The 18,944-nt window shown below is 42.4% G+C and overlaps 1 protein-coding gene across 2 annotated transcripts; it reads left to right on the top strand.

The window, feature by feature from the left end:
* The first annotated feature begins 574 nt into the window (after positions 1–574).
* aars1 (alanyl-tRNA synthetase 1) lies at positions 575–18,428 on the top strand. 2 transcript variants are annotated; one of them, XM_051381009.1, is made up of 20 exons: positions 575–685; positions 3,721–3,878; positions 4,006–4,194; positions 4,997–5,142; positions 6,169–6,360; positions 8,091–8,235; positions 9,203–9,348; positions 9,542–9,650; positions 9,895–10,045; positions 10,434–10,558; positions 11,450–11,594; positions 12,074–12,252; positions 13,432–13,545; positions 13,706–13,912; positions 14,144–14,328; positions 15,309–15,417; positions 15,959–16,072; positions 16,422–16,628; positions 16,998–17,111; positions 17,194–18,428. In XM_051381009.1, the coding sequence occupies exons 2-20, from the start codon at positions 3,735–3,737 to the stop codon at positions 17,371–17,373; spliced, it is 2,901 nt and encodes a 966-aa protein (XP_051236969.1). In that variant the 5' UTR covers positions 575–685; positions 3,721–3,734; the 3' UTR covers positions 17,374–18,428. The 2 variants fall into 2 exon arrangements, with proteins under 2 accessions (XP_051236969.1, XP_051236968.1); XM_051381008.1 differs by having other exon boundaries at positions 594–685; positions 3,725–3,878.
* Positions 18,429–18,944: the final 516 nt, after the last annotated feature.

Here is an 18,944-nt window from a genome sequence, read left to right as displayed (position 1 = left end):
GGATGAATAAAAACAAATAAAAGATTAACATTAAACGTGCCAGAGGTCAATTTAAATAAAAATAAAGTGATTTTAGTTCAATAAAGGAAGAGCAGTCGCAGTTTTAACAGCTTTTTTTTGGGTTTATTTTCTTTCTTGAAAACATGAAAGTGAGGTTTTACACATTTATAAATGTAAAAAAATGCAAAAAATATAATGAGATTTACTAGAAAATACTATAATACTATACTATATATTATACATATTCTCCTTTTCTCCAGTGGAAGCTGAAAGTCACTGACAATATAATCACAGTTTGTGTGCTTTTATAGACATTTCCAGAAAATATAAATGACTGATTTTAATGTGGGAATCCCAAGAGGCAAAATATAAATAAAAATAAACATTAAATTGAACAAAAAGCAAGAGATAGATAAAGAAAACCCTCTGACACCGGTGTCTCTCCCATTGCATCAGCCACTACAGGGAAGTCCGTACCAGTGATGTGGCGGGCTCGGCTGTGATTGACAGGAGGCTCGTCCAATAGAATTTGACGCAGCGGTGCGGCGGACCAATGAGCGGCCGCCGTGGGCGTGTCCAGAGACTCAGCGCTGTGGTTTCTGTCTCTGTGTCCGAGCAGCGTGCGGCTAAACGCGGCGTGTTTGGGAGCAGAAAACCGAGTCATTCCGCGAGAATAGCGACTTCTGTGAGTATTATCATTCACTCGTGTGCTGTGAGAACAATTAACGTTTGTCGTACCATTCATAAAAAGTAGTTATTTGTTTTGGTTGAGGGTTGTGTGCCGCGGTATCTCTCATACAGGGATAGCCTAGCTGAAAGATTTAGCGTCAAAGCTTCAACATAAGAGTTTATCTGACCCTAATAACGCAGCATGCCATGTTTTTAGAAAGCAGTTTAAGAGGGAAGGATGTTGTCTGCATTGATTGGCACTATTTTAAGGCAGCAGTCCCTGTGTGCTTGTTTACAGCAGAGCTGGGTTTAATCCTCTGGGACTCCAGATGAGACCTGAGGATGTAACTCATTTGTATCTGTGGGAACAAACAGCTGACCCAGTGGTATAAAAGAGGGCTGCACCACTTATTTGGAGGGTGGGTTTAAGTGTCTTTGTTTATAGCCCACAAACCCTGATCCTAGGAAAGGGATGAGGGCTTGTTTGCATCTTTTAAAAGTGCACAGGTTCATCTCCTCTTGTCACTTTTGGATCTTGCTTTCACAATAAGCATTTGGTTTTTTATTACTTTTTAACTTGAATTTCCTTCCCATCACCCAAATGTGTGTCTTCTTTTCTCTGGTTGCCAGCAGGTTGGTTGGTGGTGGTGGTTTGGTAGTCAGGTTGGGGACGGTGGCTGGTCCTCGGAGAGCTGAAGGCACCAGCTGTGTGGTTTCCTTTGCCTGCTAGTTTGTGAATGAGTGTGGTCCACCAATGGGGATTCAACTGTGCTGACTTTTAGTTATTGAGAGCACTTTCTGTTCCTTCGCGATACTGTCGTTATGGCGCTTGGTTTAAAAAGTCCAAACGTGTTTGAGTTTAATTAACTGAACATGCAATTTCAAGTAACTTTATCAAAGGTTTGTCGAATCCCAGGTTTAAATAATCAATACATTTATTTAAACCGTGCAATGCATATTTCCTTTTGTTAAGTTAAACTGAAGTCTTTGTTCCCAGATATCGTCGATATCAGTTTTATCTTCACATATTTGTATTGCAATTACTCCGTCTCACGATATATCTTTACATTCCTAATTATTTGTGCACAATGAGCTTTGTAGGCTCGCATCAGCGGCAGTGTCTCGTCCAACTGTAGCTCACTGTGTAGTTAATAAAACACCCAAAAACCCCATGGCACATAAGAACAGTGGAAAAATCCTGAATTGTGAGTTAAATTTTTCCTGCTTTCTTTCACGGCTGCTCTACTTTTATGGCAGCTGTAAGTGTTAAACACTAGTAAAGCTCCACCTGACCACTCAGTATTACACTCTGTGTATCCTGTAAGAGCCGTTTGGCTGTTGTTTCCATGTATTTTGGATAAAATGATGTTGAGCTCAAAGAACTTGACAAAAGCCATCCACGAAAAGCCTCGCCGGACTCACAGGATTCCTGAGTTGTCGTTGGTTTATGAGACGAGCCAAAGGGCAATTTGCTGAAGGGAAATGACAGAGTAGAACATCTCTGCAAAGCCCGCTTGTTAAGACACACACCTTACAAACTGACTTGACTCGAGGCTATAGGTGGCGGGGGAAATACCTTCCTACCTCTTTATGATAACAGGTAATCCTTATTTATATACTTGTAGTGGTCAGGCAACAAATATAGTATTCCTGTGCTTTTCTCTTATTTCTTTATTTGTGTGACCATTCAGGAGGTGTTGTGTTGAGGCAAAGCAGCCCTTGGGGCAAATAGATGACTTGGTGAAAAGACTAAACTAGTTTAACTGGTTGTAACTGGTCTAATGGCCAAACAATTTTAAGAGTTTTGCAGTGTCTCTGTTAACCTTGTTAGAAAGAAGATGGATCACACATTTTACAGAAAAGAGCTCCACATAAATGTATTTACATCAAGCCTTATACTGTTCAGATGCAACGCAGCGCTGTGACAGAAGAACACTCAGCAGCTCACTCAGCTCCTGTTCGTATCATTTTATTAGGGTGCAGCTCAACTGCAGTTTCACACTGGATAAGTTCAGCTAGGTTTGTCCACATATGATTAGAACAACAATAACAGCTGTATGACTGGTTGGAGTCAACAAAGTCTTTAACCCTCTTTAGTCTGTGCTCTGCAGACACCCCCCACAACTTAGCACTGATTAGAATCAGCCTTAAATTTGGGCAGAAGTGCTGTGAGAGCGCACACGTTTTTATTTTACCTGAGAAATGTGGAGCTCTCAACACACGTCTGTTTAGGCCGTGCTCCTGGGAGCTTGCCACATGTTGAGAACACTTTGTCTGTACTCAAGTCGTATTTTGATGTTCAATATGAAGGTTTGACTACTCGTTTCTCTCTTTATTTCAGTTCAGCGCCACACTACGGTCTGATATCAGCAGTTGACACAGCTACATGAGTCATATTTACCTCATGTGTTAATGCCTTTCTTTGTCACCTGTGATGTGAAAACATCAGATTTCCACACAGTCAGAGAAAGAAAGTGTCTGTCCTGCTCATAGTTCAGTTATAAAATCCCAGCGCGCCACAGAGCCTCTCTCCTGCCGGGCTGCTGCAGCGCTGTCAGCCCACAGCGTCACAATGGACGGCAGCAGAAGAGGGTTGAACCACTGTCTGGTTCAAAAGGGGTTTGACTGACTTCACTGACAGTCAGCAGCTGCTGCACCGCTGTCCGTCGTCAAGCTCTCTCTGCTTCCATCATAGTTATTTTGTGGTTTGTGGTCATTTTGAGACTCAGTTTGTTAAGTTTACAGCCTGCCATGCTGTTGCTCTGTACAGTGACACAGCTAAAAAACAAAAGTGCAGAGTCATCTCAGGTTTTTCTTGACTGATGACTCGAATCGTCAAGTTCTCGGGGGGCAGCCCTGCAGACTTGTTTCTCTTTGTTCTATAACTAAGCTGTACTAGTTATTTACATAGAAATGTTCATGTTGTACTGTGGATCACAGTCAGGGACTTAAACATGGAACTAAATTAAATGTCACCTTTTGAGTGCTGCCTGATTGAAACATGATTGATGGTTACAGTATTAATGTCTGTATTTGTATATTTTTGTCCAGACAGCTGATTCAGAATGGACTCCTCTTTGAGTGCAGCTCAAATCCGTGAAAAGTTCATCGACTTCTTCCGTCGCTATGAGCACCAGTACGTCCACTCGTCATCCACCGTCCCACTGGACGACCCCACGCTACTCTTCGCCAATGCTGGCATGAACCAGGTACACTATCCATCCGTCTTTCTCAAATATCTGGGCCTCTCTCTCTCTTTGATTTACAACATTTTGACTCTAAAATAATAAGATTCTTATAGCAAACAAATGGACTTGGATTTTCCCTTCCTCTTAGTTCAAGCCCATCTTCCTCAACACCATCGACCCGTCCCACCCTATGGCCAGGCTGCATCGTGCTGCCAACACCCAAAAGTGTATCCGTGCAGGAGGCAAACACAACGACCTGGACGATGTGGGTAAAGATGTCTACCACCACACCTTCTTCGAGATGCTGGGGTCCTGGTCTTTTGGGGACTACTTTAAGGTATTGTCATCCTTTTCGGTCGTCTCATGTTTTTGTCACCTTGCAATTGTAACCTGATTGATACTGGAGGTTTGAGGCAGATAATAATAATCATATAACATAAATAAACAATAATCTTGATACAGATCTCTTAGAGATTGTGACTAAGATGCATACTCTACATACATTTTACAGTTGAAAAATCAACTTGTCTCTGGTGGACAAACTCTAAATGACCTGAAATGATGCATTTCTGTACTGTAATGTACAAATATACTGATATAGCTGCAATAAGCTAATGTTGACTGATCTGTCAGCCTGGCAGACTTATTGCTCTCGCTCTACTGTAGTGCCCTTCATTTTGATATAAAAATAAAAAGGTCAAATCCTGTGTCCTTACTGGACATGACTGTAACCTCTATTAAGGAACTTTATAACTCAACTGTGACTAAGGTTACAAATCTAAATAATTAAATTTAATTTATTTTAAAATAATGCATATTTTAGTCACGCAAGTTAATTTTTCCTTGTATTAAATCTAAAATGCATCCACATGTTGTTGTACGTGATTGATTTAGTTTTCATATATAATATCTAAATATCAGCGTCGGTCATTGAAAAACCCGTATCGGTTGAGCTTCATTAACGATCAGTAACTAATTTGTGAGTTGATTTAGGGACATAAACAACAACAACAACTTCAGATTCTTATACCTGCGCCTCTTCAACCCAGGTATGAGCTTTCTGTTGAGCACTGCAGTTACTTTCTCTTACGCTCCTGTCTCGTTGTCCTCTCTGTCTCGTGTCATTCCTCCCTCTGCAGCAACTGGCCTGTAAGATGGCCTTGGAGCTGCTGACCCAGGAGTTTGGTATTCCCATTGATCGTCTGTATGTCACTTACTTTGGGGGTAATGAGGACGCAGGCTTGGAGCCCGACCTGGAGTGCAAACAGATCTGGATCGACCTGGGGTGAGCCTTGCTTGGGAATGAGACAGCACTTACTTAAAACGCCTTTTTAGTAATCCTTCCCCACTATGAATTATTTTGAATCCCCTGCATTATCTCCTGGGTGTACCTGATTCCTCCTCTTCAAATCATTTATAGCTCTTTTTACAGATGTTGCATTTGTGGCGGCTGCTGTCTATCTGCCGCTGTTTAAAGTGATTGCATAATGCTGTGTGATTATTCCCCGTGGAAGTGCCTCTCTTCTCCTCCCCCAGTCCCACAGAGCCACCACACCGACTACAACAACAGCTTAGAAGATTCTCACTCCCTCTCTACCGTTTCTCCACCTTTTTTTCAGGCCCAATACATTAAAAATTTTCTCTCATGGTATTTCAACAGTGCAGTTATCTACCGATTATTTATTCAAAGCTTTCAGTTGACATTTCCCCCCCATAGTATCTGACTTTCTCTGAGCTTTCCCTCATTAAAAAACAATCCAAAACACTCTCTTAATCCTGATATCTGTTGGGTTTGGTGTCTGCTCATATAGAAACACATCACTGGTCCCTTGTTTTTGCATATATTGGCTCTCAGACTGGACAGTTACGCAGATGTATTATCTTTATTTATGTTTATATCTGTTACATCTTTCTTCATTTTGTGACTTCCGTGTAATAAGATAAGGCCTTTATTGATCTCCAGAGGGGAAGTTCAGGTGTAGCAGCAGCACAAGGACAGAAATAAGTACACATAACAGAGAAGGTAAACAAAAAACAAAAAGGAGTGTATATAAAATATAAAAAACATTTAAAATAGATAGTATATATGAACAGAGTGACATAGTGGTGTAATTAATATCAGCAAGTCTAGTATATGTAAACCGTGTAGACCAGAATAGTTATATATTGTATGATTAAAGAGCTCCTCCAGGCATGTATTAAGACATATTTTTGAGTTGAGGGAGACATAATAGAGTCATATGTTCTAATTTTCACACAATTTCGATGTTTTAATATCTTCTCTCCCTGCTTCTGTATGTGTTTCTCTCAGGATGGATGAGGCTCGCATCCTGCCAGGCAGCATGAAGGATAACTTCTGGGAGATGGGAGACACCGGGCCCTGCGGCCCCTGCAGCGAGATCCACTTTGACCGCATCGGAGGGAGGGACGCCTCTCACCTGGTGAACATGGACGATCCCAACGTCCTGGAGATCTGGAACCTGGTGTTCATCCAGTTCAATAGGTAACTCACTCACACAGACACTGATCACAGTATGTTTGAGATCTTAAAGAGGGGGGAAGGTATATTTACCTCACAGTTACATGCCTTTGCAGAATACATTAATTTAAGTGACTCACAGGTTCCCACGCATCCTTGAAAACCTGGAAATTTAGAGACTAGTTTTCCAGTTATGGAAACACCTGGAAATATGGAAAATATCCTGGAAATAAGTTTTCTTTTAGCCCCTCACTAGTATTTAGTTTGACTGTTGGAAGGCTAAGCTGCATATATGACACTTTAACGCAGGTTTACCAGACGTGGAACAAACATGCAACAATCTAGTCGAGTTTATTCTTTCCTGAGCCGTGAGCAGAATGAAAACCCAGTGTTGTGGTTAATAAATATGTGCACGGCAATGATAAGTGTACATGCAAAAAAAAGCTTTATGCTTCTACCTCTAACAAACCTGAGATGCTTCATCATAAACCTTGCATCATTAAACTAGGAGGAATAAAGTTACATGTGTCAATACTAGGCCTACTTGGAAAATGTTTTCTTAAAAAGAGAGGGAACCCTGAAAAAGGCCAGTAAAAACAAAAGAACCAAGACCTATAAGCATGAAAGCATTTGGACTGACAGAGAACTCATTCGTGGGACAGATTTTGTCTTCCTGAATCATCAGCGCCACATGGACCCTCTTATCTGTGTAACTCGACATCATTGTGCGAATAATGACGAGCAGGTAGAAGCAGGACGAAGCAGGTCTGGTGCTGTAATATTATGGGGCATAGTTTCTGTATGGTCGCTCTGTTTATCTTATTTCTTAATGAGAAGCTGCTTAAATGCGTGGAGCATGACACAAGGGCAGCACACCCCTGTTTTAACACTGGTGTTACCATGGTTTCCAAATAAATTACATAAATATATATGTGGCTTATACATTTTTTTATAAAATTGCTTTATTATCTTATTTATTATCATCAAATCCTGCAGTTCGTTTGGCTTTGCTTTCTTTTAATTTGGAATTTTTTTTTTGCTGCCGTTGTCAGATTTTTTAAAGATTTCTCTTAGTATGTTTTTAATTTTTTTAACCGCTATTATTTAACAGTCATGTGAACAAAAGAAAACCCACAATGTAATCTCTTTATACAGGCTTGTAAGCAGTTCAGTGGGTTACAAATGATCACCTGCTTTGTGACGGCAACATACCAAAACATAAACCTACTCGTAAATAAAGATCAGCCGATGCTGGAATTTGGACACACCTTTATCATGATCTATTTATTATGCACTGCAGCTACTGAATACAATGCACACTCCCTCTCTCCTCACCTCCTTTACCGTTCCTCCTTTTGTTTGTGCAGTCAAGAGAAGTTTACAGTTGTTTACAAGTGATCTCACTGAATGTCCTTTTCAATGTTAGACCTATTTCATGTCACAGTATTAAGGTAGATATACGTCTGCCGAAGAAATCTGATTACTTGGCCGTGTAAAAGCTTAAACTGATTTCTGAAATGTGTGTGTTTGGATGAAAAAAAGTCTCGGGCAGAAATGTTATTGTGATTAAAAAGGGGAATATCCCAAATAATCCAAAGTTTGACATGAACTGAACTCAACTGTGCTACCTTTCTTTTAACAAACTGAAAAATATAACTACTAAATAAGTCAGTTTCTCTCACTACAAGTCTGCCTTGTCAAAAGTACAAACACTCATTTACTGATCAGAAAATCTGTCTTTTTTTTAACTGTAGAGAGTCTGAGACGGAGCTGAAGCCACTGCCTAAGAAGAGCATCGACACAGGGATGGGTCTGGAGCGCCTGGTGTCCGTACTGCAGAACAAGATGTCCAACTATGACACCGACCTCTTCATCCCGTACTTTGAAGCCATTCAGAAGGTACTGAGATGCTCCAGATTTGTGTAAATGAATGGAAGTGTAAACATGATTGAAAAAAATCTCACTTGTCAGCTGAAGCTTCGGGTTCCTCAGCACTTTGTGATGATTTTGGATGATGTTTGGTTTCTGCCTTTAGACAGTTTACATTTTGTGACTGTACTTATTATTCAGCATTTATGTAGCATTTCAATCATTAGCTGTTTTATCGCACCGTTCAAGGTACACACAGCAATTACAAGCTCACAGCAGAACACATTGTAGCTGTTTGTGGGATTGAACAGGGTTCCCATATGTCCTGGAAACTTAGAGACTAGTTTCCCTGTCATGGAAACACAGAAATTGAATAAAATTATCTGTGTTGTCGTGGAAACAGTATTTTAGCTTGTGCTGTGGTTAAATTAATGTTACAGAGGAAAACTTTGGTCAGTTAGAAAAGAGGAAAACCCCCACCACGAGCAAGCTAAGGGGTGTGTCCCTTAAATGATGACCACATATGGCTGTCTAGTAAGTGCTATCGTGGTTTGTTAAGAAAAACTCCTGAAAAAGGTCCTGGAAAGGTGTGCTAACCAGGGGTGTACAAATATGAAAAGAAATAGCAATTGTGTAAAATATACACATAAATAGGATTAGAAATGTGTGTGGCTGATCTTTTTGTAGAGTTATTGTCACAATATCCAATAAACTACCAGCTACAACCGGCTATAGGACACACCTGCCACTGACCTGAGTCAGTTGTAACACATTAACGTCATGTGCTGCGATTTAAGAGTTCATGAAAACTAGTTAGCAAGAGATGTCAAAATACAGCAGATAGGTATAAGTAATGGTTTAAACGTCAACAATTTCTGCCACTTCAGGCAGAGACCTTAACAAAAGCAATTCCAGGATCAGCTGTGGTTGTACATCAGAAAAGGAAGGTTGAGAACCACTAATCTTATACGCAGTTTCAACATAATTTGTGTTTCAGGGTACAGGTGCTCGACCTTACACCGGTAAAGTAGGTGCTGAGGATGCTGACGGTATTGACATGGCCTACCGTGTGCTGGCTGACCACGCCCGCACCATCACCATCGCCCTGTCAGACGGCGGCCGGCCTGACAACACAGGAAGAGGGTGAGACATGAACGCAGCATACTTTAATTTGTGTGTGTGTAGTGTGCTAGTCCTTGAGGGGTATTTCCCAAATTATACTTTGGTAATTTGGTGTTTAATTACTGACACACACACACACACACACCATAGAGTTAGTACAATACACGTAAATATTGTAGTTCATTTTTAATACTTTATTGTAATTGTATTGTAGCTACGTGTTGAGGAGGATCCTGCGTCGTGCAGTCCGTTATTCCCACGAGAAGCTGGGAGCTCAGAAAGGCTTTTTTGCGTCTCTGGTGGATGTGGTGGTCGATTCCCTGGTGAGATTTTAAAAAGCTAAAGCTAAAATGCTTTAAACTGTGTGCAGATACCCTGTATTCTCTTTTATTCCCTGTAAAAAGGTGCACATTGGAGCTTGAGTACATTCTAACATCCAGTTCATAAGTAGGGTTATAAATAGTGAATTTCACCATCGATTCTCTGCTATTCCTCTTTTATCTCTTCTCCCCTCATCTCCCCTCCTCTTCACTCCATCTTCGATCCCTGTCTTCTTTCACTCTCCAGGGTGATGCGTTCCCGGAGTTGAGGAAAGACCCAGAAATGGTGAAGGACATTATTAATGAGGAGGAGGTGCAGTTCCTTAAAACCCTCAGCAGGGGGCGCCGTATCCTCGATAGAAAGATCATGAGTCTGGGAGACTGCAAGACCATCCCAGGTGAGACGCACTTAACAAAAAGTGTTACCACTTACATACATACATAGACCCATACATAGATATCATTTTAACAAGTTCAGAGCACCACTGTTGTTTATATTCTCCTGCAGTCATCCTCTTTAATCCTCCCTCTAACTTATATCTCTGCTCAGAATGTGTTAAGTGGCATTAAAGATCAGTGTTTCTTCCTTCATTCTCCACTCTCTCTGTCTCAAATCTTTCTTATTAACTATTTAAATATTGACAGATGGTTGTCTACGTCAGGTTTTCCTATTTTACTATGTGTACACATGCCAATAAAGCTGACGCTGATCGTGCTTCAGACAGACGCCCCTCCTGCATATTAAGCAGCTTTTTTCTCTCTCTGTGTGTGTGTGTGTGTATCCAGGTGACACAGCATGGCTGCTGTATGACACATACGGCTTCCCTCTGGACCTGACCTCCCTCATCGCGGAGGAGAAAGGCATGGGCGTGGACATGGCTGCCTTCGAAGAGGAGAAGAAGGCCGCACAGGTGAGGAGATGAAAGGAGGGATGGAGGGAAAGTGAAAGAAACCTTCTGATATTTATGAGTTTGGCCTGTGAGGGGGAACTCCGCTGAACAGTGTTTTGTGTCTACTCCCATGGGTACATTATTTCACCCTGCGTCAGCGTTCTCTAGTATTGCACTGTAAGTTAGAACCAGGAGTCATGCACCTGCTGTTTAAATAAACCCTGATTTACTTTACAGCCCTGTGCTAATCCCTCGTTATTTGATTTTACAAAAAGTTTCCTGCATTACTACAGCTTCAGACTGCTGTCCAACACATCCCAGTAAACTAATGTCTGTGTACATACCGGCTCCGCGGTCTGAGTTCGACACACCATACCATTTATATTTCCTCTTCATCCTGTCATGTACACTCAGTTTATTAGGCACAATCTGAGGTAATACAACACAGTAGCCCTGCAGTAAATCCTAACTTTGTGAAGCTTGTAAAGTTTTGAGAGAGAGAGAGAGGGAGAGAGAGAGGAGTATGAATATGACACAAACTTAACAAAGATAGGATGTATTCCAGGGCTTTTGTGTCGAATTATATTAGATTGTACAGGAATGCACACTTTTATTATAATAAATGTAAGCTAGAGTATTGCTGCCTGGTATACACTTTACGAAACAAAGCCGATTCATGAAAACCGGAAACCAGAAAACTTTGATTTTTGTTGGTTGGACACAGTCAGGTTTAGACTTGTAATGAGAAAGATTTGTAGCCCTTACTTACCCAGTTTAAAATGTCCTGTTAAAAAATTAAATTGCTAATACTTTTCTAATTCATGTTTCATTCATTTCTCGTTTGTGTCCACCGAACTGACCACGTGTTGTAGATTTCCTCCTTTATAACTGAGTTTGTGTTTGTTTGTGTAGCTGAAGTCCCAGGGTAAGGGCGCAGGAGACGCGGACCACATCATGTTGGACATCTACGCCATTGAAGAGCTGAGAAACAAAAATATCCCCGCCACAGACGACTCTCCCAAATACAAATACACTTCGGACGAGACCGGAAAATACGGTTAGTGATTCACACTCTCACCAGCAGGCGTTTTAAAGATCCCCTCCAGACATGTATTAAGACATAAATACAAATGGTTGCTTGGAACCGTACTGTGAGTCTGATATGCAAAAACAGTATAATTTCCACATTAAAATCCTTAAAAAGGCATCTACTGCTACCTCATTAAAAATTCCAGACTCTATGAATATGCTAATTTTGTTCATTTCTAAAGTTTTCCTGCTGCACACAAGCTGTCTCCTACTTCACTGTGAAGTCCACTTTCAGTGTCTGTGCACTGGAGGCTTCAAGTTTCTACTTCACACTCATATAAGTTGCATACTGGACCAGGATTACTGGAGTCGTGCCTGTACACCCCCCAAAAACATCCTTCTAGTGTCAAAGTCTGCACATACATCATTCAAACATCAAACTGTACCTTGAGTTCAGCTTCGTCGGCTATATTCACGCACTAACCGTCTGCCTGTTTGCGTGTGTAGAATTTGAGCAGGCCACAGCCACAGTGCTGGCCCTGCGCCGTGACCGCGCTTTCTGCGACGAAGTGACCACGGGTCAGGAGTGCGGTGTTCTGCTGGACCAGACGACCTTCTACGCCGAGCAGGGCGGACAGACATTTGACGAGGGCTACATGCTACGAGAGGACGAAAGCACAGAGGATGTAAGTGCGGTGAAATTAAATAAATACTATAATGAAAAGTGGAAAAATGTGCTTCTCAGTGGTTTTTAACGAGCTCCACTGATGCTGTTTGACATTAACACCATGAGGTTTGAGGCATTAAAAAACTCATTAGGGTAATTTTCAGTGTTTGTTGCTTTTTCCCCGAACTATACAGTGGTCACATTGCAGGTTAAACAAAAATCCAGGCTTTTGACGAAGCTACAGTGAAATCACCCTTTGTTGACACTTAATTGGGGAGAAAGGGCAATTACACTATCAATCACAGTTGGTGTTTAATCCCTCTAGGGGTGGCCAAGTCCCAAGCAGTCACAGTTTGCTGAGATTTTACCACTTAAGGGTTTATTTACAATGTGTGATAACGTGACTGGAGCGGAGTTTAGACTCCAGTGTGGGCGAAGGCCAATATAAACCGAAATCAACTGTACCTCGGCAAGCCACCAATATAACCTGAAGAAATAAAAGAAACCTAATTCAGTACGGCAAGAAGCTACATAGTAAACAGAGTGGCCGGAAAATGATTTGTTAAAAAGTGTGGGAGCCCTGATTGCCTCCCTCGTGCCGGCACAGACCTATTTACATACACACATGCTCACACCTGGTGCACATCATGCATACTTTTGTTCTGAGACACACACACACAGCAAGGTCATAACAGACTGGTGGGTAATAATAATGAGTGGGGGAAAAAAGCCCCTTCTTCTCTGTCAACGGCTGCCAAATGACATATCACCATTTTGATGGGAGAATAGATGAAAGATGATAAATTGTTCTCATCTTTCTTATGAGTGAGAACACGAATGGCATAAAAACCTATTCATATCACAGTTTGCAGAAGACATCTGTCGGAAAAAATCCATTCAAATGTCAGTCTTTTGTATGTCTGGATATATTTTTTTCTAATATTATCATTTTTGCTGAGGATGTGAAGGCATGCTGAAGGAACCTCGTCTGCTTTGATAAGCCTTTATGTTCTCTCCCGTATCCGACACCATTTCTTAAAGCACTTCAAAAGCTTTCCAAAAATGTATATTTAATCTCCAAATGCTTCGACAAAACGCACACAGAATGCTCCAGCCAGCTTTCTAAATAACTAACTTCTGCAGAACAAGAACATATCTCAGCAATGCTGTCCCTTCATATTTTCTTATTTCTTTGCAGCGGATGGAGTTCACAGTGAAGAATACGCAGGTCCGAGGAGGTTACGTTCTCCACGTGGGGACGGTTTACGGCACGCTGAAGGTTGGAGACCACGTTACCTTACGCGTAGATGAGGTGAGAACATATGTAGGATACGTCATACATGATGTTGTTCATTATCAGTCAGTAAAACAGACACATTTTCAGGATCTGTTTCTGACCTCTGTCTGTTTTTTAGCCCTCTGGAAGGAGCTCTGATCTCTCTGACAAATATCTGTTTGTATTCTCTTTGCAGGCTCGTCGTAAGCCCATCATGAGCAACCACACCGCCACACACATCTTAAACTTCGCCCTGCGGGGAGTTTTGGGGGAGGCAGACCAGAGGGGCTCCCTGGTCGCCGCTGACCGCCTGCGCTTTGACTTCACTGCTAAAGGTGCCCTGAGCACGGGGGAGGTCCGGCGGACTGAAGAGATCGCTTGTGCCTTGATAAGAGACGCTAAGGTCAGTGGGGGAATACACATAAAATAGTCACACACTAGAGTCTTTAGATATGAATGATGTTGATGTAGCTCAACTGTTTAGACCTCCAACCTCCCTGAAACTGTAACAGAAATAAGCCTTTGTATGAGAAAGTAAATGGTTAATATCTCCAGTGTCTTTTTTAAAATCTTGGAATAATTCAATTAAATCTAAACCATCAGCTGACGGTGCGTTCTACTTTGCTCTCTCCAGACGGTGTACGCCATGGAAGCCCCACTAGCACAAGCCAAGGCCATTCAGGGTCTGCGTGCCGTGTTCGATGAGACCTACCCCGACCCTGTCCGAGTCGTGTCTATTGGGATCCCCGTTGAGGACCTGCTGAAGGACCCCGACAGCGCTGCTGGTTCCCTCACCTCCATTGAGTTTTGTGGTGGAACGTGAGTCTCCAGTTTTTTTTTTTTTTTTTTTTTTTTTTTTTTTAATTTTAACAAATATCAACTGCAACAGAACATAGGGAAGTTAAAAAAACACCAGTGAAATTCATATTTCCTATTTGCAGTCTAAGCTGTCAGTCTGAAGCAGAGGCAACCATGTTTCAGAAAAGATTTTAATAAAGATAACAGTAGCTTCCTCGATATCTGAGTGTGTCACTATTAGGCCTTTGTGCCCTACAAAGCCACATGTAGTACCTATCACAATTGATTATAATCTTTCTTTTCTTTTTTTATATGTTTCTTTAGATTATATGTTAAAAAAAGAAAGCTGTATCACAAACACCTTCCTTTCAGTGTTTGCATCTGCTCGAAGCCACCCGTTCCTCCAATGTGTCAGACCTGCCAAGTGGCGGTGTGTAAAGTGGAAACCATTAATTGGATTTGCGGGTCTTTACGGCGAGGCGACCGTGTCCCTGTACAGAGAAGGCCTGGAACATTTTGTGGAGCTCAATCCAGCGATTAGACTTGCTCCACTGACTTTTACAATGTCTGGCTCCTGGCTGTAAAATTCCCCTGAATGCCGAGACGTCCCCGCTCTGACATAGATTATAGCGAGACTTTTCATTTTATTTGATTACTGTCGGAAGTCGAAATGATTTCCAAACTGCGTTTTTGTATAAAGTTGATTTAAACACTGTGAGGCTTGTTTTTTAATTGCATGTGCCACCATCTTACGCCGCTTCAGGTTGTAAAATATTCCTCTTTAATAATCTGATGTCATCTTTTGAAGCGGCTGCAGATTAAAACAACATCAAAGAATCCCTTGTTCCTGCTGCTGTTGTTGTTGTTTAGTACTGTTTTTCTCTCCTGCTCGTGTTCCTCCTTCTCTTCACCGCTCTCCCCCTCTCAGCTGCCCCCCCACCCCCCACCCCACAGTTGTGTAACGCTGTTGGTAATGTGCTGTTGGTTTCTGTTATCTGCAGCCATCTGCAGAACTCGGGTCACGCCGCGCCGTTTGTCATCGTCTCAGAGGAGGCCATCGCTAAGGGCATCCGCCGCATTGTTGCTGTGACAGGAACAGAGGCCCAGAAGGTCAGAGCACACGCACGCGCACACACACACACACACACACACACTTGCTTCCAGCATTATGCTCATATCCGCACATCCACCCACACTAGAAAAAGAGTTTTAAATAAAGATGTAAGATTCCTATAGTGCATGTTTGTCTGAAATTAAATGAATACTTATCGATGGTCAAATAGTCGATCATTTTCTTGCGACTCAAAACAGAAAAACTTTGCTAATTATATGAAAATGCGTCTCAGACTGAGGGGCTATGTTTCTAATTTGTGTCCCTGGTGAGAAAAAGCTCCTCGGTGATAAAAAATGAATGAAGCTTGTTTTTGACTTGTGTTGAACTCGGAGCTAAAAAGGAGCATGTTGCATTTTCCCACTATCCAGGCCCGGAGGACAAATTAATCTTTACTATTTTTAGACAACAAGTGCAGTTTGATCCTCCGCCGTGTCTTTTGCTTCTTGCTTCCCCCACTCTGCTTCTCTCTCTGTCCCTGCACTTTCCGCTCTTCGCCTCCGTCCCTTGTCTCATGTCTCTGTGTCTCACATCCACCAGGCCCAGAGGAAAGCCGATTCCCTGCAACAGGCTCTGTCTGCACTTGGAGACAAGGTGAAGCAGCAGACGGCCCCGAATAAGGACATTCAGAAGGAGATCGCAGACATGACTGAGGTAAATAGCTTTTCTTTTCGTCTTTTTAGATAATTTTTTGGGGGGTTTTTACCTATATTTGGTAGGAAGAGCTGAAAAGAGGCAGGAAAGGGGGAGAGACAGAAGAGATGACATGCAGCAAAGGGCACCAGGCCCTCACCTGATTCGTAGAACCTGCTAGTTACTCGGTTGTAAGAGTGCAAGAAGACGTAGTAATGTTAACGTTTCATAAACAGAGACTTTATTTCTGTTCTGTGGCGGCAAACACAACACACATCCTATTGCTTCAGTAAAGCAAAAATATTTCTTATCCAGTGAATCGATTAGTCGATGGAGTTATCCCTAATCGATACGTCCGTCCTCTCTGCAGTCGATAGGCACAGCCGTGATCTCCCAGTGGCGGAAGGACGAGATGAGGGAAAACCTGAAGGGGCTGAAGAAGATCATGGACGACCTGGACCGCTCCTACAAGGCTGACATCCAGAAGAGGGTCCTGGAGAAGACCAGCGAGGTGATCGAAAGCAACCCCAACCAACCGCTGCTCATCATGGAGATGGAGACCGGAGCCTCGGCTAAGGTGAGACTCAATACAGGAGTTTTTTAACAGCCTCCTAAACAAGACCCTGCATGCACATACAAGAGTAAATCTATAATCCAAACCCCGAGTTTTCATCAGCATCTTGAACAAATATAAATGAAAAGCGCAAACAGTATTAAAATTCAGTTTATCTCTGCAGCACTGCACATTTTCTCAGGCAGGCTCGTAGCTTATCTCATTGTGTTATTGCCATGGGACCGAATCAGCTCTGTGGCCCATTAATTCTGACCTTGAGACATCAATAGTGCTGATTGGGAGAGTTTTTTCTTTCTTTCTTCTCTCTCTGTTTCTACTCTTCCCCCCGCTTACATTCATCCTCCACTTCTTCTCTCCCTCCGTCGCTCTCAGGCGCTGAATGAGTCACTGAAGCTGCTGAAGTCGCAATCCCCCCAGACCGCTGCGATGCTCTTCACCGTAGACCCCGACGCCGGCAAAATCACCTGCCTGTGTCAGGTCCCACAGGTAAGGCACCCGTTCACCCAGTCACACAGTGCGCTGCGAGCCCTTCACTGCCCCATCTAACTCCACCCCCTACCTCTCTTAGGAAGTGGCCAAACGCGGCCTGAAGGCCAGCGAGTGGGTTCAGGAGGTGTGCCCGCTGCTGGACGGCAAAGGAGGCGGCAAGGACATGTCGGCCCAGGCCACGGGCAGGAACACGCAGTGCCTGCAGGAGGCGCTACAGATGGCCAACGAGTTCGCACGGCTTAAACTGGGAGAGAACTGAGAGAAGAGAGGAGGAGGAGATGAGGTGGCAAACACAGGCTGAGGGGGGGGAGCAAGGTGGAAAATGAGGTGATGAATGATGAGTGAGTTATAAACCACCAAACTTTCCTGCCACCATTTCTTCTCCTCTTTTCTTCTCCTTTTGGGTCAGAAAATATTAGAAAACAAACAAAACTCTCGGGTTTCTCGCTGCCGCCATGTTGACAGACGACCACTGACACTCAGCCAGCTGTAAATGAACCACTTCTATATTTATTGGGACAATGATTGCTGACTTTTCCCAGTAAAAAAAAAATCATGTCTGTGGAAATTGCTTGAATATAAAGGAAAGTCCTCTCACACAGTTTAGAGAAAGAGGCAGATGATTTGAGAAATTGTCCACTTCTTTATTGCATGCTTGTGTGCAGAGGGAAAGAAAAGAGATTGATTTATCCTCCTACAAGTACTGTACAGCTCACACGAAGCAACAAAAACTGTAGTTTCTGTTGTGAGCGTGAAGTTGGCTCCTGATTGACTTCCATCCTGCCTCTGTGTTTGTGTTTCATCTCACTGCAGCCCTGTTTATTTAAGTACAACCCTCACAGCACTTTGTCTTTCCCGCTTGTTCAGGGCTGCTTTAAACTGCAACAGTCTCAACTTTTTGCTTTCCTCAGCCCTCAAAGGAAAGTCAGCTCAGCTCCTAAATGATTTGGGTGCAGTATCCACAGCTTTCCATCTGATCTCTGAGCAGTGGCTCCGTCCGTCTGTGTGAGCGAGTTCTGTCCTGTGATCGGTTGGACTCGAGTCGTAGCTGTTTCCTAGTCTTGCTTTTCAAATAACAAGCCATTATTTGACATGTGTAACAAGTCGACGGGTTTAATTAAGTAAATGAATGATTCATTAACTGTATAAAATGATCTTGAACCTATCCAATAATTAATCCGTGTACCTTCATTTTGCTGACATTTAATATCGATTGAATGCAGATTGTTGAAAATGTCTTTTATCATTGTAGCTGTTCCATGTCAGAGAAATGTCACGTTATGGGAATGGAATAAAAAGGACCTGTAAATGCCACACGTGTCCCCTGTTCTTTTCAAATGTGATATATTTGTATTGGTGATTAATTTCAGGGAGGCAGGTGAACTTTACTCTGAACGGAGTTCTGTTGTGATCAATGACACCGCAAGGTTAGACCGAGATCATTAGCTGTGGATCACTGAACAAAAATGATGGAGGTATAAATTCATTAGCGAGTTCTAGCACCATCTATTATTAACAGTTTGTTTAAAGAGAGGAAGTATATGTGCCATGTTCACTGCCTGATGTTGCACCCACAGTACAGCGAGGATTGAGATCTTTTACCAGTAAACATACCAATACTGGAATGAAAATGAAGTCCTGCATTCAAAATCATACGCCATTTAAAGAATGAAATTACATTCTGTGTAATATTTACCTATACGACTGCTCAAAGGTCCCAGTTTCTGCAATTCCAGTGCTGTGTATGGACCCTAGTATGCAGAAATATTCAAATTCACTCAGTGAAAGTAAAACAATTATACAACATGCAAACAGCTGCATGCGATTAGT

This window comes from Dicentrarchus labrax, unplaced genomic scaffold (assembly GCF_905237075.1).
Source record: "Dicentrarchus labrax unplaced genomic scaffold, dlabrax2021, whole genome shotgun sequence".
Classification (NCBI taxonomy): domain Eukaryota; kingdom Metazoa; phylum Chordata; class Actinopteri; family Moronidae; genus Dicentrarchus; species Dicentrarchus labrax.
Note: the sequence above shows the minus strand (reverse complement) of the source record. Positions and strands in the feature narration are given on the sequence as shown.